Source organism: Grampus griseus, assembly GCF_964374135.1.
Source record: "Grampus griseus genome assembly, chromosome: 8".
Taxonomy (NCBI): domain Eukaryota; kingdom Metazoa; phylum Chordata; class Mammalia; order Artiodactyla; family Delphinidae; genus Grampus; species Grampus griseus.
In genome coordinates, this window is record NC_139002.1 from 10849470 (window position 1) to 10875783 (window position 26314).

At 41.0% G+C, this 26314-nt stretch overlaps 1 protein-coding gene across 1 annotated transcript; it reads right to left on the reverse strand.

The window, feature by feature from the left end:
• Positions 1-25415, reverse strand: CRTAM (cytotoxic and regulatory T cell molecule; the record flags this gene model as incomplete). Its single annotated transcript, XM_082660851.1, has 10 exons — positions 25141-25415; positions 18077-18223; positions 15701-15853; positions 13838-13975; positions 12452-12613; positions 7617-7697; positions 5588-5671; positions 3613-3759; positions 1941-2027; positions 1-131 (listed from the first exon to the last, which is right to left on the reverse strand). The coding sequence occupies exons 1-10, from the start codon at positions 25184-25186 to the stop codon at positions 1-3; spliced, it is 1176 nt and encodes a 391-aa protein (XP_082516977.1). The 5' UTR covers positions 25187-25415.
• Positions 25416-26314: the final 899 nt, after the last annotated feature.

Genomic DNA, 26314 nt, shown 5'->3' on the forward strand with positions numbered 1-26314 from the left:
CTACACAATGCTCTCTGGTATATGAGTGAGCTCTCCTTTGAATTTTGAAGGTTGTGCCTTTTCCTTCGTCTTTGTTTTTGCCTCTGAGTACAACTGTGTGATGTAGTTCATGCAGCTCTTAGAGCGGGAAGCTGAAAGAAAAACGTAGCGAACACGAACATTTAGTTTGAACAACATTGCACCCGTTTATTTGAAACACGTGGACTGCACGTGGTATTTGTAGGTCCAAATGTTAATGTGTTAAAAAAATCGAACCTGAAATTCACTGATGTGTATACATGGTCTTGAACGCCCTGTTATAGTCTAATTTTTAAAATGTCTTCTTATGTAAACTATATGCTCATAAACCTGAAATAAAATATATAGACATCTCTGCTATCAAATAACATATGTATCACTGGACAAAAAAATACATTGCCTTTAGCATAATTTCATACTGAAAGTAAGAGGGCTTGTGGGAAAAAGAGGATTGGGGCGACCCACTGAAAGCCTATGCAACTCTGTACGCGGAGTCTGGAAACAGCTCCAGAAGGTAGCTTTTAAGTGAGCAAAAACAATAGAGTTGAAATGCTGGATCTGAGGGTGCTGAGGGAAGGAGGATGGAAGTGGGGGTCAGAGCCCAGGATAAAGTGCAACTTCCCACAGCTGTGGCAAGCCAGGGAGTCGGGGTGGGGGCAGACCTTTCTGGGGAGGGAGTCCTGAGTGCAGGTGCTCCTTTTGTTTTTTTAACTGTTTTTTAAATTTTATTGAAGCACAGTTGATTTACAGTGTTGTGCTCATTTCTTCTGCATAGATACTCATCTTAAACGTTCTTAAAGGTGAACTACAAGGGCTTCTGCTTGTTCAGTAGCTGAGCTGAGGGCTTTTCTTTTTCTGCTAAAGGTTATAATTCTCCCACTCTTCTGTTGCCCTTGCCTGGGAGCATCGGCGTAGGAAACAACCCCAATTACACGTTATACTGACGTCATTCTCCCCCTGCCAGCCGTGGGAGGAGATGGATGTTATAGAAACACGCGTTGTGCTACGACAGCCTGTATGCAGCTGACACACATTTTCCCCTCCCACACCCAGGTCTCGCACAGACCTCTCACTTGTGCCCCTCTTCCTGCTACTACAGCTAGTCTTTCTTTCCGTTTCACACCCTGCTAGGTCAAAACCAGAAAAAAGCCAGAGGTGTTGTAAAAGAAATGCTTCTTACAAAGCCTCAATAAAACCAATAGCAACTAGTGGCAAAGCTCACTGCATTTTCTTGCAACTTTTGGCAGGTGGAATAAGTTCATTTGCATGGAGGAAAAACAGTGGTTGGAAGGTGTAAGATTCTTGTTGTGCTATATTCCTAGCTTCTTTCTACTGGATCTTTGTCAAGAGTACACACACACACATACACACACACGGAGTCTCCTTTTAGACTCTTCTTTTCATAGTTTGCTTGAAGAATTGCACTGAAGTCATCCAAAAGACCTGAAACATTTCTGCTTGAATTAGTTAAGCCTTATATTCATTTATTCAGTACAGATTTCTCCAGCACTCCTTCTGCGCCAAGCCCCAGGCTAGGATCTGGGGGTCCACATAGAGTAGATCCAGTTACTCACCACCTGGAGGTGTACTGTGGTAGCTAAATTAACACACCAAACATGAGAGTCTGGCGTGGGAAGTGCTTCACTGTAAAGGTGTATATAGGGTACTGCGGCACACAGGAGGGTTCTACCTGTGTGTGACAGCGAGAACTCAGGGATGGCTTCCCACAGGGGCATACCTCCAGCTACCTGAACTTAACTGCTACTTTTTGTTTTTTAAGAAGTATTTCCTCAAGTTCTACAAGATGATTTATGTGATTTGCTTTTTCTTGTGCTAAAAATCCAACTTTGAATTTTATTCTCCTCATTAAAGGCAACAAGTTAACCTCATTTTTCAAATCTCAGGTCACATAGTTGACTTACTTTGGCTGTTATTCTCTTGGGATGATGTTTCTTCATTATTTGACCTTGATCTGTAACTTTCTAGAGTGTGCTCTGAAATTTCATTTTCTGCAGGAAGAGAAAATGGTTATTGAATTCTGGTGCACAGAGCATCATCTGTATTCAGAGCTGTACGTTTTGAGTAAGAGCATACCTGTTTTTATACCATAGTGGGCTTATCGCTCCCTCCCCCATACCTCATGTCCTCATTCGTTCAACAAATCATTTTTTATTCTCTACTATGATTCCTGTAGGCACTGTGCCAGGCAGTATAAGAGCTGCGGAAGTCAAATGACCACAGATTAGAATCAAGTACTGTCTTTTGGGAAGAAACAATTCCAGTAGCCCTTAAAGAGGTATGGGGGTGAAGTATCAACGGGAGATTTCGAAACAATAGTATGGCATTTGCCTATTGTGCAGATACAGCTGGAAAGCCAGACCCTGTGTTTAGGTATATTTATGATGAAAATGTTAGTGCATCTGAATATCTCGAGACATTGCTATTAAACTAGGAGAAGTGGTACTTTTAAGAGGGTCATAGCCGTTCAAAGATGTAGTATTTTGCCACGGGACATCATGATTTCTCTGTTACTAGAGGTTTTCAAGCCATATGTGGCTAAATCAGCAGTGTCCAAGATCACCAGAATGCAAGTCACGTGTGTAATTTAAAAGTTTCTAGTGGTAAAAAAGTAAAAAGAGTAAAAAGAAGCAGGTGAAATGAATATGTTTTATTTAACTAGTAGATTCAGTATAGTATTATTAGATGTATTCTTGTGTGTGTGTGTGTGTGTGTGTGTGTGTGTGTGTGTGTGTACTGAGCCTTCAAAGTTGGGTGTGTGTTTTATCCTTACAGCACCTCTCAAGAGCAACTAGCCACAGTTCATATGCTGACTAGCCATATTGTGGCTGCTGTATTGAACAGCCCAGGTCTAAGTAACCACTCAGAATTAAAGAGGGGATTTAGTCCTGGCACACATTTAGGGAATGAATACAGCAGGTGGTTATTCTGGGTAACTTCTAAGGTCCCTTCTGTTTCTGATATGTGTTGAGTCTGTATTTTAGTAGATATCTTCCATGCTAGCTAAGTAATTTTGTTTTTGTTTCCAATGAAATAAACTTTTAAATCGGAATGCTTAGGGAAAATTACTAACGTATGGTTGACGGAGGCTGAGTGCATTCTTAGAGTGTAAGAATGGGACCCAAAACAGTCTATTATATTCAACCTTTGATTGACCATTCCTAGAATAGGAGCTCCTTAAGAGCAGGGACTTGGTCTGTCTTGTTGGCAGATGTGTTCCCAGTGCCTGGAAGAGTGCCTGGTACACAGCAGGTGCTCAATGAATGCTTATTGAATGAATGAATGAATGAATGAATATGCTATTTGCTGTCTTTTTGTGAGTAGAAGCCTCCACAGTTTAATGCCAATTCCTGGAGCTACTCTAGTTTCTCTTGGTCGTGCACTCTGTAACTATAGTTCCTGGAGAATCACATCCTGTGTTTACTGCAAAACAAACGGTTGCTTATTTGAATGACAACACTCATCAAATAGATAGTACAGCATTGAATGGAAAAGCTTTAATTGACAGAATTTCCCTTTGGGCTGGCCAATTGTTTGAGCATCTTGTAGCCTCCGTCAGGTTCTCTGCCCACTCACCTTTTTTCCATATGACATGTGCTTTCCGAATCTTCATGATGAAGAGCTGGACGATGATGAAGAGAATGAAAATGAGGAAGGAGACGAGGCTCAGTAGCAGGATGCCGCTCTTCCTCCTCGTCAGTCCCACAAACTGACGATTCGCTTCTAGAAGGAAAATGAAAGGATTTTAGACAGTTCAGCGGCTTGTTTTTTTTCTTTTTTTTTTTTTGTCACTGAGGAATATACACAGTATTTGCAAAACATAGTAGAGGCTGATACACAGCTGAGAGGAAGAGACGACAGAGAGCTTTACCCTGAAAGTAAAGAGATTCGTGTCATTTATTCTCTGAAAACAAGCAAGCAGGGATACAAACAGACAAAGCAATTGTGCGGGATGATTTGAAAAAGGTTTTTTAAGTTACATAGATATCGAGCTAGTTATTTTTCATTTCTAGTGGAAACGTGAGAATATTAAATTATAGTCAGGGGATTCAAATTAGATGTAAGGAATGAGTTTTCAGCAAAGTGTAGTTAAGTAACAAGAGAGCTCGTTAAGGAGTTTGTGAAACTATGCAAACAAAATGAAATTTCATTCATCTTGGCTAGGTTAAATGCGGTCCTCCATGAAGGCATCTGGAGATAAACCAGACGAGCTCTTAAACATCCTTCTAGAACTCTGATTCTACGGGCTCTAATTTCGCTAAATGTCATTCACGGTCCCTGTCATCTCAACCAACAAGCCATTGAGGAGTGTCAGCTACGCGTAGAACATTGTGCTTAGAGCTGCATAAGGCACAGTCCCTATGTTTTCGGGAGAGTTGTCTATATATGCAAACAAACAAGTTAATAGAAACAAACAGAATTAAGATATCTGTGCCAAATTCTAGACCCACGTGTGTTAATATAATGACGTGTTCAGGGATTCTGAGGCAGGAGTGGTGCCTGAGTTGGTCAGGAAAGTGCTCGGTGAGGATCTTGGCCTTGAAGGAGGGGTAAGGAGAGGAGTGATGCGGACTTTTCCTTTCATCAGGGCAGTTAGGGTAAACAAGGGCATGGCAATCAAAATGGGATGAAGTTTTCAGAGAAAAATGTGTATTCTGGTCAGGACCTTATAGAGACAAGACTGCAGAGGTAGGTGGTAGAGAGCACCTTATGGAGGGTTGAGGGCTCACATTCCGTGCTGTGGACTGTGAACCATAGCAGTTTTCTGAACATAGGTGTGAAGAGTGCAAAGGGATGTTTTGATAGTAGGTGCTGAAAATGCACAGCAAGGGGAGAAACTAAAGTTACAATACTTCCAGCAGGACACGATGAGGCTCTGCCTCGGGGACGCGGCAGTGATAGTGGACAAAATACCTTAAAGAGAAGACTCCAAAGTCCTTGGGAACCTATTGATTTTGTGTGTGTGTGTGTGTCCACACACACACACACACACACACACACACATGCACAAGAGTGAAGGATGTCACCAAGGTTTGGGGCCTATGTGATGCTTTGGACAAGCTGATTTTGTGGGAAAAAGTGCTGTTCAATTTTTAGACATGTTGAGTTTGAGGAGATGACCGAAAATTCAGCCAGAGATGTGTGGGAAATGGAATGAAACAGGGACTAATGCTCTGGAGAATGTTCTGGAAATGCAGGTATGGAAATCTTCTGCCTGGTGGCAACAGAAGCAATCTTGGGAATGGGAAAACTCTTTAAGCATTAAGGCAATAACCAAGGATGGAGAAGTAAAATCAAATCTACATAGAAGAAGTCAGAAGAGGAAGGGACATGAGCTAACGGACATGAGAAGGAGTGGTTAGCAAAAGTAACAGGACCAGGCAGAGTATGTCAAGGAAGCCAGGGAGACAACTGAGTAAAGGGACAGGGAGTGACTGACCAATAGAAAGGTCAAAAATAATGAGGACTGAAAAAGGCTATTGGATGTATTGATTAAGAGGTTAAAACATCAAATGTTTATGCTAAATAAATGAGTGGTGGGAACGCTTACCAGTGGCCAAGTGAGAAACTTGAGTGGTTTGTTCTTCCTCTTCCTTGTCAGTCTCTGAGGTACTAGAATCTTCCATTACTGCAACTAAGGTGAAAGTAAGACATGATATATACATATGACTTTGTTTGTGCCGTGTAGTGTGTATATATGCACAGAGTCATCCCAAAGCAGCTTTGGAAACCAAATTAAGTGATCCTCATTAAAAAAACAACAATGAGGTCATTAGTTCATACTGACTTCTTCCAAAAATAGTTGCAAATGGTCAGGATCAGTTTGCCTTTTTTTAAGGTAAATGTTTACCGAACACTACTCTGTGCCAGGCCTTAAACTGACCATTTGGTATATACTCCTCTACAGCTCTGAGCAAACAGAGGTTTTGAAGAGTTAAGTAAATTGTCTAAAGTCCTACAGCAAATAAGTGGCAGAGCCAATGCTGAGACTCAGAACCCCAAATTTCAGCCAGTGTTTCATGCTTCCTTCCTGAATCAGGCCTTCCAGTTGAGACAGTTTTAGGTGCTTCAGGATAGCAAGTGAACACTGAAGAATGGCATCCCAAGCCTGATGGATAGAAAACCCGTAGCCCGAAATGCACAGAGCAACGATTTTTATGTTGAAAGTCAGCTCAGTTGTCATTCAAACCTATGCTTGCTTCCCCCTTAGAAGTGAGATGTACTATGATGATTCTTGCTAGGTAAGAGAAATTATAAAAATGAGATCGTTTTTTCCGATTTTGTTGTTTATCTTCCCTTTTCTTTTTTTATTTTCCTCTGCCGTCTCCTGGTTTTTAGCCCATTGCACAGCGCCACGATGTGGACCCCAAGGGGAATGAAACCACCCCTTCTATTGAAAATGGGTATTATTAACAGTAATAAAATTGTAGAAATTGAAAGCTGAAAGGAATTTTAGAAGCCATATTTCTTAAATCTTAAATGAAAAAGCAGAGGAGAAAATTGAGTTATTCAGTAGCGGTGTAAACCAATTTAAAGACAACTAGATTCTAAACATGTTTAAAAATATTGGATTATTAAAGCAAATAAGGTGGTAGTTCCGCTTCATAATATTTTCCGTTTCCATCGCCCTGCAGAAAAAGTCTGTATGTATGTGTGGTACATATGTACTTATCAGTGTTTAAAGAACCTAAACATTTACTTTTCAGAGTTATTCACGATAAGCATTTTAAAAATGTGATCTCCTACTCAGAACCAAGAACATGATGGTGATATGAAAGCACTTCTCCCACCACATGGCATTTTTATAGAGACACTATTTGAAACAGAAAGGGGACATATAGGAATGTATGCCTTTCTGGATGAGACCTGTCTTGCTCAAAGCACCTTGACAACGGCATGCATGCATTCATTCATTCACACTGCATTTTGTGAGTATCTGCTATTGCCAGATGCTATGCTAGGTAAAATACAAAGATAAGTTAAATATATGATCATTGCCCAGAGCTAACCATCTAGTGCTTTACTGTCTAAAAAAGCTGGTATTATAATCCAGGTGTTCTAAATTCTCCATTTATAGTTCAATCCTGTTATCAAAAACTATCTGAGTTCTTGACAACCAAGTAAGTGGTGAGCCTTCAAGGGTGATTTTGTTATTCAATGACAAACACCAAAACTCCAGATTCTGCTTTTTGCTCTTTGTTGTTACCATGTCTTTATTTTGTGTTTGGTCTGTTCTAGATGGAAAAACAAGTCTCCTATAAATGAATTCAGCATTGCCTTTTACCACAGAGGAATTCAAATGTCACAATTGTGTGTGTGTGTGTGTGTGTGTGTGTGTGTGTGAGTGAGAGAGAGAGAGAGAGAGAGAGAACTTACAAGGTGTTAGTAACCCTGAAGCCCATCCCACTAACTGATAGGGTGTTCTCCAGGTCACCATGACGCTGGAGTCAGTTGCAAGGGGTCCTCTATGGTCTTATTACAAATTAAAAGAAAAAAATGAAAACTTAGAATTGGAAAAGTGACCTTCCCAAAGAGGCATAATTTTTTTTTTTTAAGTTTTAATGTTTTTCGATACTTACCGGTACTAGTGGACTGCTGAGGGTCTTGAGAGGATGGAGAGCTTGTCTCCAGGGCAGCTGAAACTGTCTCTTGATCAGTAACTAGAAAAGGGGAAAAACAAAATTCTGCAACTACAGAGAGCAATTTTACCCACATTGTGCTCAGTACAGTAGGTTGGAGAACGTATCTGGCTGCTACCTGTTTGTGGAGGTTCTGCAGCAACCTCAGAATTGTGTGTTCTCCAGCTCTTGCTCTGGTGTTTGAATCTGTGTCCCATTGATTTCCATCTGCTAAGCTGCCTGGCTTAGAAGTGCAGCGGGCTGGACCTCCATGGAGTGGTGCCTTCGGCAGTGGTGGGCAAAGACTATTCGCCACCTTTATCTGTATCCATCTACCTATCAATCCCTCTGTCTATCTATCCAAGCACATATCTACCTGCTTATTTATTAGGTGGCTTTGGAGTCAGTCTCAGACTGGGTTGAATTCCAGTGCCGCTCCTTGCCTGCTGCTGAGTGAGTCTGGACAAGGTTCCTAATCTCTCATATGCTCAGTTTTCTCTTACCTGTAAAATGGAGATACTAACACATGTACCTCTTGGAGTTTTTTGGTGAGAATAAATGATTTCATTTGAATAACATGTTTAGCACAACACCTGGCTATTTATTAAGCACAGTGCTTACTACATGCTATTGTATGATATAAAACAATGTTTAGGAATGTTTCCAGAGGTTCAGCTTAGCATAGATTTGACCAGTCAATGAACAGGCCTGTAACCACGGAGCTTATAAAAATGGTGCCTATTAATTTACAAATATTGATACTGATATGTAATATCTTTATGGAATCTACAAGTGTTTCTCAGCCTTTCATTTAATCAAAGAATTTTCTGTGGTTTTGAAAATTATTTTCTTAATCAAACATTAAAGTTTTTTGAAAACTATAAATATGCCTGAATCACGTGCCAAGGGCTCTGAGAAAAGAAGAACCACTTAGGAAACACTAGAGAAATAGTAAGACAGATGATAAGTAAGCTCCGTGGCCACAAGGAAGCCAGAGAAACGTGAAGAAAGAGTAGAGCTGCTGGCAATGAAGAGAAGGAAAAGCTTGAAGGCAAGTCAAACAGAAGTGCTGGAAGCAAATTATAAGACGAGCATAATATGGCAACTACTGGGGACATGTAGAATAAAATTTGTCAGTCATGGCTAAGATCTAGAATAATGTACACTATGTGAATTCAGATAACCATATAGTTATGTACAAAACAGGTTATATATATTATATGCACTATATATATTATACACATTGTATATATTGTGTATATGCCATAGTGTATATATACAATTGTGCATATATGTACAGTAGTCTGTGTATGTGTGTGTGTGTATATATATATATATATATATATACACACACACACATACACACACACTGGAGTTTGTATTTGACTTATCCTCTATTTAGCAAAACTGCTAAATAGATTCATTTAGACTGAATGTTGTTTTGATTAAGTGGATACTGGTACATGATGATTTATCTCCCTGGTTGGTTAGAATGTTATAGACCTCTGCTATCCAATATGGTATCCACCAGCTATACTGATTATTTAAATTTAAATTAATAACAAGTAATATTAAAAATTTACTTCCTCAGTTGCACTAGCCACATTTCAAGTTAGAGTTTTGGAAAACCTGTATCCACCACCGTGAACTTGACAGGTTCCAAATATTTAGGCTTCTGATGAGATTAGTGATGATATTAATGGGTGTGATTTTGTTACTGAAATGTGCCCACATTTGAAAGATTTGTATCAATCAATGAATCAGTATTCTCCAAATGACCAAGGCATGATGTTAGGAATAGTGCCTGGATCATTTAAATAGCAAATTTGTTCGATGGATTTTAATGTAACAAGAGTATGAAAAGTTCATTGACATGGTTCTAGAGTCCACAGAGCAGCTAACCTTAAAGAAACTACCTCTTGTCGAGTTTTAGTGTAGCGTTGAAGAAGCGTATCCACAATTATCTGAAAAGGCTATTCAAATACTTTTCCCTTTTCCAACTTGGTGTGAGGCTTAATATTTTTATATAGTTTAAGCAAAACAACATATTACAAGAGCTTGAATGCAGAAGTTATGAGAACCTATTTCTATTAAACCAGATAGTAAAAAGATTTTTAGGGCTTCCCTGGTGGCGCAGTGGTTGAGAGTCTGCCTGACGATGCAGGGGACACATGTTCGAGCCCTGGTCTCTGAGGATCCCACATGCCACGGAGCAACTAGGCCCATGAGCCATGGCCACTGAGCCTGCGCGTCCGGAGCCTGTGCTCCGCAACGGGAGAGGCTGCGATAGTGAGAGGTCCCAACACAGCAAAAATAAATAAACTAATAAACTCCTACCCCCAACATCTTCTTTAAAAAAAAAAAAAGATTTTAAAAATCTTTCTAATTTTTGGCATTGCAAAATATATTTTTTTCCATAAAAATATGCCATTTCTCTTTATATGAAGTAGGTTAATTCTTTTAAAAATAAATAAGTAAACATTGTTCCTACCATGCAGAGTGTGGAGATGAGAGGGTCAGAATCCTTATTGTAAATATGTTTCTGAGCATCCTCAGCTAGCAAACTTTTACTTGTCGGATTTCTAGCATCTGTTGGTCAATGTAGGAGCTATAGTCAAAGAGAAATATTCATAGGCAGTTGGAAGCACCACCAGGTGATCCTGGTCTTGTTCTGTGAACACTTACTGGGGATCTGGCAGTGGCGCTAAATAATTGACAGATCATAAATAAAAGTCAAGTTTTAGCCTGTTATTATTATTAGAAACATTTTATGGCTATGATTTTTAGTCCTATAGAACTATGGCCATCAAGGAGGGGAAACTGTGATTTCCCCTTCAGCAGTAATTTTTGTAGATGGCTTGAACAATTGCTGACAAGTAAAAATATGCTTTTTTGATATTGTTGATTCTTTTATTTAAAATCTGAAAGTCTTTCAGAAGTATTTAGATAAATAAAGCCTCATTTTCTCTTTGGCGACCCTCTCACATTCCCCACATGCTCCCTTGCACTGATGGAGGTGGAGGCTGGGGACCGGAATGAATGACAAAGAGGAAGGAGGGACTTCCCTGGTGGTCCGGTGGTTAAGATTCCGCCTTCCAATGCAGGGGGTGCAGGTTCAATCCCTGGTCTGGGAGCTAAGATCCCACATGCCTCACGGCCAAAAAACCAAAACATAAAACAGAAACAATATTGTAACAAATTCAATAAAGACTAAAAATGGTCCACAGTAAAAAAAAAAAAAAAAAAAATCTTAAAAAAAACCCCCAAAACAAAGAGGTAGGAATATTTGCGTCAGGTTACAGTACAGTCTGGTCTGTGGGTACTTGAGTCTTCTAAACCCAGCTTCCTCAAGACCTGCCTTTGGTTTGATGAGAAAGTGAACGGTGGCGAGCACGGGGTAGTGAGCGAGGAGCTGTTAGCCACAGCGCCAGCGCCCACAGGGCAGCGTGACAGTTTTCCCACAGAGAGGTTCTCGTTAACAAGTGCCTTTCCTCATTGGTTAGTCCATTTGCTAAAGAGCTTTTTCAACAAATGCACTGTCACCCAACAGCTTCCTCCTTCACTAGTGTGAGTGAATTCTTATCCTCCAGGAATCTCTTTTCTCACTAAGAAGAACTTTTATAAAGTAATGAAGGTCGGACTCATATTAATGATAGATGTGTGATTCATGCTTCTTTTCTTTTTTTAAAAGATTTTTTTGATGTGGACCATTTTTAAAGTCTTTACTGAATTTGCTTCTGTTTTATGTTTTGGTTTTTTGGCCGTGAGGCATGTGGGATTTCAGGTCCCCGACCAGGAGTCGAGCCCGCGCCCCCTGCCTTGGAAGGCGAAGTCTTAACCACGGGACCGCCAGGGAAGTTCCCATGCTGCTTCTTATAGGATACTTCTTGGCTCAAAAAGTTTTATATAGTTTTTAAATTACTTCTTAAACTTTAGGTGAAGGAATCAGAGAAGAGGGATTCTGAAAATGAAGGCAACTCCTCTGCACATTTAATGTTTGATGTTTTTTCTTTTTCTTTTTATTATTCTTAATTTTTGGTGCTCTGCTCAGAATATTAACATGGGTAAACTGAAATCTCCAAAACGGTTGTAACAAAATAAATCTAAAGCATAATCATGACTTAATGTGACTACGTGAGTGTTATATTAACATAAAATGATACTGACAAGTTTAGATTTATTTCAGTTAGTATTGTCTCCTTTTGGGTTAAGTACAGAGAGGTAGTACGCTTCACATGATCTCTCCAAACACATGACTGCAATAAAACTATTTAAGGTCAAGCGATGCCAGCTGTCATGATCAAAAAGCGACCATGACACTGTTTGCATATGGCACTCTGCTAGGCTTTCTGTACAACGGGAGTTCCCCTCAGTGTTGGAACAGTTGCAACCCTGTTGGCTAGCGGGAGACATTTCAATCATTAAAGGAATTTGCTATTAAAGAAAGCTTTGTTAGGGCTTCCCTGGTGGCACAGTGGTTGAGAGTCCGCCTGCCGATGCAGGGGACACGGGTTTGCGCCCCGGTGCGGGAAGATCCCACATGCCGCGGAGTGGCTGGGCCCGTGAGCCATGGCCGCTGAGCCTGCGCGTCCAGAGCCTGTTGCTCCGCAACGGGAGAGGCCACAACAGTGAGAGGCCCGCGTACGGCAAAAAAATAAAAATAAAAAAAATTTAAAGAAAGCTTTGTTGACCTGAGCTCACTCTGAAGGACTTTTCCTAACCCATTTAATTTTGTTTGATAGTGTAATATAAAGGTAAATTTAAAATAATTAAAGACAGTCATTGGTGGTTCTTACCCAAATCTTCAAACCGGTAAGGGGCTACGAGTTTTCTTCCTTGCAGGCCTTTGTGTCGGATGATGCAGCTTGCTGTTGAGTTTTTGCCATATGTGTGGACTCTGAGTGTGCTGGTGCTATTACACTTCTTCCCATCAGTTTCATATTCATGGTGGGTTTCACCTATGGAGCAATTGAAAGAGGCGTGTGAGGTTGTGGCTGTTTAATGCTCTTGGACTTGTTTGCGTCTCTGAGAGACCAATGGCCTTGACATCTTGGCAAACCTGTTAGACTTCTAACTTCACTCTAACTTCCCCCAGCTGCCTGGGATGTGCTTGACCCTAGTCCCAAAGAGAAGCAGATGAACAAGAGTGGATAAGTTTCTATAAACCCTGCACTACTGGAAAAAAAAAAATCCAAAGCTTATCATGTTTACACGGGAAAAGCCTAATGTTGTGAAACACAAAGATGCAAGACCTTCCTCAAGTTGAATGAATAAGGCAAATTAAAGGAGAGGTCCAGAATTGGCACTGGACTGAATCTATGGTTACATAAAATCAAATGGAATGTCTGTTGAAATGTAAACAAACTAGAAATAGTTCCCAAGCACCACAGTTGGTTTTCCTGCTTCAGTTAAAAGGCTCAAAGCTTAGATTCTCTGTTACCAAAATATTTTTGTCTGTCTATGACATAGTACTCCACGGTATAAGCAAGTTCATATATGTTCCAATTACATGTATTATGTTAAATGTATTTTTATTTATTTATTTATTTTGGGCTGCGTTGGGTCTGTGTTGATGCATGCAGGCTTTCTCTAGATGCGGCGAGTGGGGGCTACTCTTGGTTACAGTGCGCTTCTCTTGCTGCAGAGCACGGGCTCTAGGGCGTGCAGGCTTCAGTAGTTGTGGCTCGCGGGCTCTAGAGCACAGGCTCAGTAGTTGTGGCGCACAGGCTTAGTTGCTCCGCGGCATGTGGGATCTTCCCAGACCAGGGCTCGAACCCATGTCCCCAGCACTGGCAGGTGGATTCTTAACCACTGCGCCACCACGGAAGTCCCTGTTAAATCGTATTTTTAATTTTATGCCTGCTACAAAGTTTATGCTCAGAGGTAATAGCTATATTGTACCTTTTATTTTATGAAATGTTATGAAGCCATAATAAATATTCCATTTTAGGTTTCTACCTTGTTTTAAACTAAAACATGTAACCATGTTATTTGTGTAAAGGCTTTCAAGAGTAAGGCATGGTATCGATTGGTTAGTAAGGATAATTTGTCTTGAAACAACTGATGAAATATTGAATGGTGGCCCCTTCTGCCACCAGAGGGTGCCAGAACCTTGAAAAATTCCTTAGGCACATAAACAGGGAGGAAAACAAAGGAGGAAAGAGAGCCATTTCTTCACTTACCTTGGATCTCCATGTCATCCCCTAAGAGCCAGGTTATCCGTGGAGGGGGCTTACTTCTCACAGTGGAGCATTTCAGTAGGACATGTTCTCCATTTTGCATTCTAACGGAAACTTCCAAGGTTGGCTTGACAGGAGTTGCTAGAAGAAAATTGATTTTTCTTTTCTTAATTAGCTGGTCTATAGATATCAGCAAAGCACAGAGCCTAATAATCTGCAGGGATCATTGCAGGGGATGGGGTCTAAATAATGGGCGTATTTTTTTACTTGACCTTTCTCAGAATATAGTTAAAGGGCTTTTAGGTACTTGGAAAGCTACTCTGGTTGTAATCAGAATGTTTGTCGCCCAGTGTGTGATTAGTCTCCAGAAATTCCCAGGCAGACTTTGTTACAACAGTAATTATTAAATGTTATATGTGAATGTATTTGGCTGGTAGAACACTAAGTGAGGAATAGAGGCTTGAATTCTAGTCCTGTCTCTGTCACCAGCTATTGTAAGCGCTTGGGTAAATCCCACAACTTCTTGGTCTATCAGTTTCCTTGTCTGTGACATGACTGGTTTATGGTCTCGTTGTTTCAGGTCTAAACTTTCATGAGTCTAGGACTCACCTCAACGAACGTTACCTCTGTCCCCTCCTAACGTCAAAGATGCATTTCTCTTTTAAAGGGCCCACCGGCCCTTTTTCTGCTCCTGTCTTGGAAATCCTTTTCAGTTAGGCTTACTTCTTCCTCTTCCCTGGTCCAGAACTGCACTCTTTCATGTTGATTTACTCATTCATCCGCCATTGAGACATTATGAGGTCAGTTCCAAGTATGCACTAGATGCCTTAGATGCTAGCGATGCAAATAAGGAAAAGGTAAGGCCCGCCAAGGAGCTATAGTCTGGCGATGGGCTCAGCCCCTAACCTGTTAATTGAAAGGCCAAGTGCTAAGTGCAATGATAGCGGCAGGCATGGGGTGTTATGAGAGCTCAGCAGGGCACACAGTCAGTCTGAGCCCGAGTGGTATTTGGGGTGGCCAGTAAGGTGGGGAGAAGGTGATCCCTAAGCTGAGTCACATGGGTTCTCAAAACCCCTAGGGAGCCACTCCTTCCTAGAGACTTAGTCAACATGCCTTTACTTTACGGCAGGTACCACACTAATAATTCAAGAAGAGAAGCCTAAGAAATTCTTTGTGTGACATGTGGGTTTATGTTATTTAGAGAGCAATAAAAAGCAATGTTTTTAATTGATCTGTTCTGCCGTGAAAAGCAAAAAGGTAAAGATAGTGAGACTTACGCTGAACACAGCTGACCATCTGCAGAACTGAGCAAGTTCCAACCCATCGGGAGCTGTCCCTTCCTATCCATGCCTCCCAATCCCACACCCACCCACCCGCAGCAGAAGAGAGGAACTTGTTTTGTAGAGGATGTGAGCTGATTGTCCAGTGCAGTTACATCTGAACTCATGCCATCTTAGGATATGCTGTCAGAAGTTTCTGCTTGATGTCCGTACGTGTTTTGTGCCTTCCTAAACTAGTGCGCAAACTCCTTGTGGGCAGACTTTGTGCCTAATTCATCTTTGATTCCCTGCATACTAGCGCAGCGCCTGACACAGAGTCGCGGCTCATCCAGTACTAGTTTTCTTTCCTTTTAGTTCCCTGCAGAGAAAATTTAGTTGATGCCAAAGACAGATTTCACAAATTCACATTTTAGTCTGGGGCTTGCCACTCAAAATGCTGTTTTCCTTTCAAAAGAGGGCAAAGGCGCCCAGGAAATGCCTTGCTCTAGGCAACATTTTTTAACTAAAATATTAAGTTTTAAAATGATGTATCACGTTCCTAAATATATTGTTCCCAGGCTGGGTTTACTGGCATTCGGACACCCACCTAACACGATCACTTTCACTTCCTTTGTTCTCACGGAGTTGCCGTAATGCAGACACTTGTACACGCCTTCATCTTGCTGTGTTACATTCAGCACGCTGATGGAGAGCTGATTGGAGGAGTAATGAAGAAGCTGGTATTTGGAATTTTTTAAACCTGTACAAGAGGGGAAAAGAGCTATTATGAGGAGAGAGATCAGATGAATGCAGACTCTCAGTGGATTGATTATTCACAGAAATAGCTTTTGATTTTCACACTTTAAAGGAACAAATGTCCCATCTTCAACTGAGCTGCTTTCCAAATTCTGGTGTTGCCAGCTGGAGGCCTTGAATAGTTCGAAGTTAGTTTAGGAAATGAAATATTTTGATCCTAGGATCTGTGAAATAAGCAATTTGCTTCATTTGTGCTTGTAGGAAATTAAGAGCCCTGTGCTGGCAAAGGGTTCAGGTTGCAGGAGGATATTAAATAATTTTTTTTTTTTACATTGTGGAAAACGCCCCACTAGGATTTATGTCTTTGAAATCTGATTCATTTGTGATTGTCTTGTCACAGTGTATGTGAAGAATGGAAAATAAATGCACTGATATTCATTGCTCCAGCTAGGTGCTTGTTATTTTTAATTTTTAAAAGTTCATTATTATTTGAAGTGCCCCAAAGATGACGACTTAGTCCTTCCAAATGTTTAAGGAATCGCCAAAACAAACAAACAAACCCCAACATAAAATCCCCCACAGCTCCAGAAAGTTCTAGCCAATAGCAAGTGTTCCTTTTGATTCTACCTTGACCTGGGATTTCCATCTCAGGTCAAAGGTCGCTTAGCAAATCAGAGGCTCCTTAAATGAATGGTTTTATTTGCTTCTTTTTTCTAATGTGAAGATGTATAATGTGAACAAGCCTAAAATAGTTAAATTGTGAATGGCTGACCAAGGAAGGTTGTTTCTCATCTGGAATAATTGTTGTGTGTCCTGGGACACTGATGTTACCTGAGCTGGAATTCAGGTGTTCTCAGTCTCAGCACTATGGACGTTTGAGTCCATAATTCTTTGTTGGGAGGGGAGACTACACTGTGCACTATGAGATGTTTAGCAGCATCCCTACTCACTAGAGTCCAGATCCCCTTGCCTCTCCCTAGTTATAACAACCAAAGCTATCTCCAGACATTGCCAAATGTCCCCCAGAGGGCAAAAAGTACCCTTGGTTGAGAACCAGCAAGCTAGATCAAGGCATCCTGTTGCAGAAATTTGAGAACGTCCATCTTCTCCCAGTTTACCCAAAACAAAGCAACGGAAAGCATTATTTAACAGAATTCTCTCTACTTAAATTTTCCTCTCAGAACTTTTAACAATTAATATCTACTTATTCTATCGGAATCTAGTTGATTTAGCTTAAAATAATATAGTTATTTCACATTGAACCTGTCAATATTTAATAACATTTTCAAAGCACATCAAATTTTTTTTAGAGGCTCTGCTTTTATAAAGCAGAATGAAATTTGCTGTGTTGGAGACTTTTCCAAACATTTGACAGTTAGGAGTATTAAATGGAGATATAAAATGGTCTCATAAAGGGGAGGGTTTCATAAAATCCTGCCCAAAGAGATGAACTAAGTAGACTATAATAGACTATTAAAAAAAAGTAACGACATGAGGTCACAGATCCTAGCTAAACTTATTGTGGTATCATTTTCCAATGTATACATATATCAAATCATTATGTTGTACACATTAAACTAATACAATGCTGTATGTCGATTATATCTTACTAAAATTGGGGGAACAAAGAGTCCTCTTCCATCTCAGGCATCTAAGACTCAATGTGTATTTCTGAGAGAGGAAGATTGCCCTCCTTTTCAAAGTAATGCGTCCTGTCAATTCCTGTCGCCTAGTGATCTAAAGGTTTTGTTAAGACCAACGAGAGAAGGGGAGCCATCTGGAAGGGGCTTTGAGATGTGGCTTTGCATTGCTCAGATGGAAAACAAAGCAGCTGGCTCCAGATGCGGGGTGATGTGTTGGCTGCCTGAGGACCAAGGGCCCCCAGGCTGTCAGTCTGCTACCCGTCTGTCATCATGCCATTGGTGGTTTTCATGGTCGCCGAGAGTCAAAAAGTGACATGGGGGTGAGGTGGGTTGATGGAAACGTACTCTGTCATTTGAGCCCCCTTTAACCAACCATTTTGGTGGGGTTTCCATTTCAGACTTCCTGTCAGTAAAAGCAGCCACGTGTGAAATAATAAGCTTCTGGGTGCTGTTTACATGTCACAGTGGGCAGAGCCAAGCCCACCGTTTGGGTGACTCATGGCCGCTTTCTGTCCCACCAACCTGTCTGTCTGGAAAATCCCTCAGGTTGAGACCTGGCGGTGATTTACTTTTCCTTCACTTACCGGAATGCTCACTGAAGAAAATGGTGAAGCCCGACGGGGCCAGCCACTGCAGGGAGGTGGTCTCCGCCTGAGAAATGACACACTTTAGAGTGAGTGTCTGGCCTTCCTCCACGGTGACGGTTTCCATGGGGTTGGTCTGAAAGGCCTCTGCAGAGGAAGAGCATTGGGGACAGTCAGGCTGGCACGGGCCACGCCACTCCCGGGCTGAGGCAGGGGTTTAGACCCAGTGCAACCGTATTCATCATTCGGTCATTTACTACAAATTTCTTAGAGAAACAAAGCGTAAGTCAGCATCAAAAGATGCGAGGAAGGGAGGGAACGCAGTGTGCAGGGGCAGTAAAGATGTCTCTCGAAAGAGATCTGAATGAAGGGGTGGGTTTTGATGGGAAGACAGTTGAATGTCTATTAGGCATTTGCCCTGCCATATGCCGGGAATTGTGTCTTCCATGTTACCAATGTTGAACGTAACTTTCAAACTAACCCTCTAGAGGAAGAATTATTTTGCTCACTTGACGATGAGGGAGTAGAGGCTCAAGGTCATAGAGGTCCTGGGGCTGGCATCTGTGCCCACGTGTGCAGGCTTGCAAGCCCGTGCTCACGTAACTAGGTCAGACTACCTAAGTGATGAGATCCCGGAAAACTCAGCCTTTCTGGACTCTGTTTATAAAACAGGCGACTTGTGTCTTCAAGTACAAATTGGGGGTCTTGGATTCTAAGAAAGAATGTTATTTCCCATCGGGCTCTTGCAAATTATGGAGCTGCCCATCACGGTGAGGAGGTACGCCCCACCTGCAGAAGGGCTTCTCCACCAGAGGGAAGATGTTCTCAGATCTCTTCCGATTTAATACTCCACAGCAGCGCTTTCCCTAGGCAAACGTGAGAGTCTAATTTCCCCAAATGACAAACCCCAGAGAATGAGAAACAATTGGTTCTAAGCAGCTACAAAGTTATCCTCCCAAAAAAGAAACTGATAGAAAAATAAATTGGCTTTACTGCCGATTTGGCACATTTATTGCCATTTGTTATTTCTTCAAGTTTTAAATTTAAAAAAATTTTTTTCCTGAGGACAATTCTTATCAGTGAAGGTACCAAACACTTCCATAAACAGAAGAATACTGTGAGGTTATAAAATATGAACCGCAAATGCAATGAGTTTTACTGCATAATCTTAAACCTTAAAAAAAAAAAGAAATAAACAAAGAGAAGCAAGGGGCTTCCCTGGTGGCGCAGTGGTTGAGAGTCCGCCTGCCGATGCAGGGGACGCGGGTTCGTGCCCCGGTCCGGGAAGATCCCACATGCCGCGGAGCGGCTGGGCCCGTGAGCCATGGCCGCTGAGCCTGCGCGTCCGGAGCCTGTGCTCCGCGACGGGAGAGGCCACAACAGTGAGAGGCCCGCGTACCGCAAAAAAAAAAAAAAAAAAAAGAGAAGCAAGAAGGGAGTTTATTTCCTTGTGATAAATTTCAAATATTAGGAAAAGCGCTTTGGAGAGCTCTGGGAATTAACTGGTGCAGACTTTTTAGTTTGTTCCATTCCTCGGTCATTAATTTCAACCTGGCCTCTGGCACTAAGAGCCCAGAATTACTGTATTGTATTCATATTGACTTCCATGGGAAAACAGTTTGTTTGAGTCCAAAGGGAAAACCACTCGTATCATCAGCCAATACTGTGATGAACAACAAGGAATCAATAAAAAGAGATTATTTTCAAAAAAGCATTGAGTCATAGGCCAGAATCCTGCTTAGGCAGGTCGTTTGGAAATATTCTCATCTATAAAATCAACCTATAATTGAGTAATAAGGCTAATATTAGTAGAGATGCTTTGAAATGACAGTGGAGTTTCTTCCAAGGTTAAGCAGCTTTTGAACCAAGAATCTGAATCTAGACCTAACTTGCATTGCTTTGTTCCATCATGATTCTTGCTTTACTCTCTAGTTCTCGTGCATTTATCTTGCTTCCCACAAACAGATTGAAGTTTCCAGAGGGCAATAACTATGTTTTCTATTTCTCTAAAATTCATTCCTTACAGAAACTATCACAGTGTGAGCTTGGAAAGTAATGGTTTAATGCCAGCTTTCATGATGACACTATAATTTAGCAGGCAATGGATAGATATCTATGCTCTCCTATTGTTAGTAAGAATACTGAGAGGCAGGAGGGAAGTTACTACATAAATAAATGATAGAATAAAAACTAGTGTTAAGCAACATCCCCTGATTTCATCCTTCGGGCCAGAAATTGACACTGAGAAGTTTTGCCCATGTTCTTACCTTTGGTAAAATGATTGTCTAGACAGGAAGCCCACATCTGGGGAGAAGGGAGTGGCGAGAGTTGTCTGCTGCCTGTTTATGAATAAATGTTTCCCATTTTAAAGGTGTATATCATCCTTGTCTTTTTCTTGGGAGGCATGCTTATGAATTAAATAATGTCATTTGATTCTCACAGTGTCTTAAAAATTGTCCTAAAAGGTAGTATGGCTTTTTAGCATATGCCAAAGAAGTTTATCTCCCGAGATGAGTGTTCGCTCTTGCCTTTGAGAGTTCAGGATCAGGCTACTGACCACAAGAATAGGTGCCTGAGTTCCAGATGGAAAGGGCTGTGTTTGAGGCATAGAACACTGTCGTTTCCTCTACTCTTGGCTCCTAGCCTTGCTTTTGGCTTTATAAGCTAATTATCTTGCAGTGCTGTCATGTAGACCCCGTGTTTGATTCAGAGACAGGAAATCCTTGTAGAAAGGAAGACTAGCCCAGTGAGAAGCCACTGAGCCCTATTGCTTCAGTGGTAGTGCTTAAAAATATTGTCTGATGTGTCTAAGTCACGTCAAAGGGTGGAAGAGGGGCACATGGGTACCTAAGTTTTGATGACACGTCTTCTAAGAAAAAAGTTCCCCATGACCCTTTTGTTGCCATTGAAAACTACAGTGGAACTCGTCTTTAAAATCTTTCTTCACCTAAGTTTAGAGCCAAACTTTCACCTTTTTTGTCAGAGGGATGGGGTGAGGGGTATCTTCTTTGCTCACCACTTCCTCCCCTACAGGTTCTAAAGACATGTATATCCTTATTCACCCTTAGGCTTTCTAGTGTAGACCCTGAGTGCCCTGTGCCTACTTGCTAGTTCTCCCTGTCTGGGCTTCAGACTTCTCACCCACAGACGAGCCCGACGTGACTCCCAAATGCTGGACATACAGAGCTTGAGAATGAATCGCTGTGATGTCTCTCCTGGAAGGTCACCACTCACTGCTGGTACGTCATGTTTACTGAGTGGATTATTGACTGCTGGGCTTGGTCATTATCTCCACGACTGGGTTTATCCATCCATGCACAGCCATGTGTTACGAGGCCGCTAGTTAAGTCTGGAGCTATAGACTGTGACTGTGTGACTGGTTTATACATGGAAAGGGAAACTGTGACCTTCACCATCGTCTCCAACCCCCACCGTGTGAACCAGTTGTCCTATGAGTGGAATCGCTTCGCGCCGAAGTACACGTGACGGACCCTTAAGCTGAAGGGCAAGCGGCAGTCACAGCTACCTACCAAAGCACCCGTAGATAAAACCTGTGCAGTTCCTAAGAGTCCTTGGTTTTTCCGAAGGTTTGGGGAGTTGCAGTGTGTCCACCCTACTCTAGGTCATCATGGCAGACTGAAGAAAGAGTGAGATATTCTTTCTTTTTCTTAGTAGCCCAATTATTGCATGCAATAACTTTTAAAACTCCAGAAGAGAGCCAGTCTGTCCTGCAGGGACCCCAAATTCAACACGTCCACTTGGAATTCATCATTTGTACTGTCCCTTGTGCTGCACACACACCAAACACAGACACACCACCTGCTCGGTTCTGGTAGTTCCCTGTACCCCTCGGTGTCATCCCAAGCCATTGCATGCCAGGTATCTGAAAGGCACCCCAGCGTCTTCCCTCTCCAAAACATCTCTTTAATCAATTCATTCCTCTTTTTTTCACTACTCTCACTGCCTCCATTGTTTCTTTCTTGGACCATTGCAATAACCTCCTTCTAGCCTCTACTCCCTCTAATTTATCATCCTCGTCTGCTTCAGAATTACGGTTAAAATGTATAAATTTGATCGTTTGATTCCTTCATTAGAATATTTGCTACAGCTCCCACTGCCTGTAGGAATCAGGTCAAAATTCCAGATAACTTGACTCCCATCTTTTCCTCCAGTTCATTTGCCGATATTCCCTTCCAGACGCTCCATGCAAATGGCTACTTGCTGTTTCCAGAAAGTTCCAGGCTCAAGAAGATACTTTGCCTTTGTCCATGCTGTTCTCAGCCTGGAATGCCTTTCTTAGCTCCTTCAAGGCTCAAGTCAAGTGACACCACTTTTGTCAAAGCTGCCCAAGCAGCCTTTAGCCTCTCCCTCCCCTCAGTAACCTCCTCTCTCCTCCAGATCCCAAAGGCTTCCATTAAACTTCTCTTACAGCACTTCACACATTACCTTTTTGGTTACAAGTATGTCTCTGTGGATAGACTACAGACTCCTCATACAAAAGTTGTTTGCTAGTCATTCATTTTATATTCCCAGGGCCTAACGCAAAGTAACATTTTAAGTATTTGTTCAATCAATGGCTAATCATGAGTAAATGTATATACTCAGTAATAAATATTTTAATAGGAAGCTCATTTGGTTATGTTAAATAATAAAGATGAGCTAGGTTAAAACCAGAGACACACAGTGAGTTAATTCTCAAACCAGAGCTGTATTTGCTTGGCTCTTATGAGGTTAGCAGGCAAAATATGCTTCGATTCAGATCATTACGAAAAGGCATTATTATTATTCTTTAGATAGATTTGATAGAGAAAATTACGAGTGTGCCAATGAATCAGACTTTCTCAAAATCAAATGATTCCCAGTATAGCTTTAAAGAATCCGTCTCAACAACATGTCAGTAAATGGATGACTCCTTCCGGGTCAAAGGAAGTATCAGGAGGACCCTACTCAACTTGCAGCTGTTCTTTGTTTCCTGCATCCTACTCTCCACTAAACAACCGGAATAGAGGGTGCAAATTGGTAGCTTTTCATCATCTGCAATATAGGTAAATGGGAAGAATTTGAAAAATTCTCCATTCTTCCTGTGTGTCACCCACCCTAGGGGCTGCCAGTAGGAGCCTTGAAAAGAGGGCAGGCTCCAAGATTATGGGACTTTTTTTTTTGCGGGGGGGCTATAAGTTTTTGGCACCCATAGAAGTTGTGCAGGGGAAGAAGGTATAGTGATCTTCCCATAATTCAGTTAGCTAAAAGCAGCTGGTAATTTATGTTGCCCAAACTGCTAATTTGCTGCCTTTTTGCTGATGAAAAAGCAACATGGTCAGCTCCTTTCCCGTTTGGGACTCTGATGGGCATGAGTAAGCTTAGGATAGAGTGGGCAGTTGGTTCCCAAATACCATTGAGCCTAGACGCCCTCTGGCTGGCCCTTTGGATGAGGGTTCAGTTTGGGATTTTTCAAGAATGAATCTTCCAAATTGTGTAAATTATAGCTTTCAAATTTTTGATCCACATTAAGAAACACATTTTCTATCACAACCCAATACACACACACTCACTGAAAGCTTTCATGAGATAATACTTTTACTGTGTGCTTTGCCGATATTTACACTGTCATCTACTAGCTGTGAAAACTTGGGCAGGTTGTCTAATTTCTTGTAACCTCAATTTTATCATATGTAAATTAGGGATATGATATAAAAATACCTCAGTATAAAATATACCTTAGTATTTTTGCTAGGGTAAATGAAATAACAAAGTACTCAGCACTGTGCACGATACAATAAATATACTTCTCCCCTTTCTTTATAAATAGTATTTGAATAATTTATATCCTAAAAGACTTATCTCAGGTTTACCTTAGGACATGATTATTGCAGTTTTTTATTTAAAACATTATTTCTGTGAGCTATTTTTATAAGGGAATAACTCGAGTGCTGAAAAAGTGAAGGTCAGTTAAAGGCTTTAAACTTTGGAATAATTGAAAGCATTCTAATTTTAGCCATCTAAATGTACTTTTTTTGAAGGTATTAGCTCCTCTTCAAGACACTTATTGAAGACACTATTATTTATTACAAAAATGGAATCTTTATTAAGTGCCTCAGGATGCAGGGACCAAAACAGAGGGCACTAATTGAAGTGTATAAGATAGGAAATTGAAGTACTATGTAAAAGAGGACATCTAGTTTTTAAAAATACTGTTCTTCAGATGCAGTTCTGTGGTGAATGAAGATTTAGAAGGACAGCTGCTTTACTTAGAACACAACAATACATCCAATTTTGGAAACAAACATTCAACAAGCAAGCAACACTGTATATGTGTAATTTTCTTTGCTAGAAAATGATACAAGTTGCAATCAGAGATTCAGGGACAATACAGCCTGCCCCCACTTTTGGGTAGGAATAATTTGACCTGTGCTAAAAAGGTAACTGTGTCTTTCTTTGATGTTCAAAACACTACATTAGAATTAAGCATCAAAAAATCACATTTGAAAATTATAATGAAATGTAAAGTATAACTGACTCAAAAAATAAGCACAAATTTTCACGGGGATCCTTATGATCTGAACGAATTAAGAGTTATATAGCACTTTGCCACTTTCAAAGTACTTTCACATTTGAGATTTGATCCTTATAACAATCTAGAGTTTGGTAGATCAAACATTGTTATCATCTTCATTTCAAGATGTGGAAACTGTTTCAGAGAAATTAAATTATTTGGCTAAGGCTTATACAACAAGGAAGTTTTTAAAACTCCCAAACAGATGCCCTTTCAACTGGTATACCCTTAAAAGAGCCAATAAGCTTGTTACACTTTGCCATAACACAGATTCCACAGAGACACACACTACAATGACCCTTTCTAGACCCTGTAGCCACTGAACAAGAGATTCAGTAAATCCAGTAACATCCCTCAGATATGTGATTTCGGCGTGGCGTGGAAAGTGGCAGATTTACCTGAGCTGCTTCTGCAGTTGGTCCTCCGTGAGAGCAGTTGACTGACTGGTAGATAGATGTGCCCAAACATTAGGTCAACTGAACATCAAAAAACATGAGCTCTGAGTCCTTACCTTGTAAGGGGAACCAAGCCAGCAAGCTGCAAAGCCTCCACCACATATTGTGCTGTGCTGCTGTCACACTCTGTCAACTTCCTCTGGATTCTGAAATAAATAGAGCAGACTGGTTTCTTTTGAAAGGGGGAGGCAGTGGCTCTGTGACCTCATGTGTCTCACCTCCTCCATCCGCTCTGGAAGCCTCCCTCTTAGTTAGCTGCCCCCAAAATACCTCCCGGTGGAACATTTAGGGGACCACATGTGTCACCTCGATTGTGGAGAGGGGTGAGTGATGTGTTGGTGGCAAAAATCTTTCTATTGCACGTGGGTAGTCCTGGTAAGTCAACTAGTGGCAGGGTTTTTGGGGAGAGGAGGGAGTGCAAGAGATATTAAAATGTTCCTGTGTAGTGACGTCACCTTGTTTTCACTTGTCTAGTTTATTAAACAATTAAAATTAGGCAATTTTTGCTGAACCCTTGTGAATATATTTCTAACTCTGGAAACAATTTCTAATGGTTGTCAGGGGGCAAAGTTCACTAGATCACAGATTTACTCATTTAAAAAACCTGTGTATCCATCCACCCACCCATCTACCCATCTGTCATTCATCCAGCATCCATCTCTTTATTTATCTAGCCATCTAGTATGCACCGCTCTAAGATATGATCAGATGTGAAAGATAAAGCCTTGTGTTTAAAGAGAATATGATCTTAGTGGGGGTGAGAGTATGCAAATGAACAATTTTTGGTATTTAATTCTCATTTACTGGACAAATTGAGATAGACTTTATTTCATTTTTCTGGGGACACACAGCAAAATACAGGTAGACTTATGTTTAGAAAACAGAGGTTAGTCTGCCATGTTTAGAAAATTGTAAAGGAAATAATATTTACTGGTTCTAATTGAAATTAGCGTTAGTACTCTGAAATGTGTTGATAGTTTGGGTAGGGAACATTATATCCATCAAAAATGTCTTTCAAATATTTTAGCTATTTTAACAGGTAGAAAGAGAGTAAAAAACTGAGAGAAATATTGTTTCCTTGTAGAGTTTAGCAGGATGTAGTGTCCTCTTTCTCAAATTGAGGTTATAAATGCCTTGGGCCCCCAGCTAAAAAGCAGCAGATGGGTAGGATCTGCTCCAGATTGATTAAATGAGAATCTCACTGGAATGAGGAGCTACTGGTATGTCTAA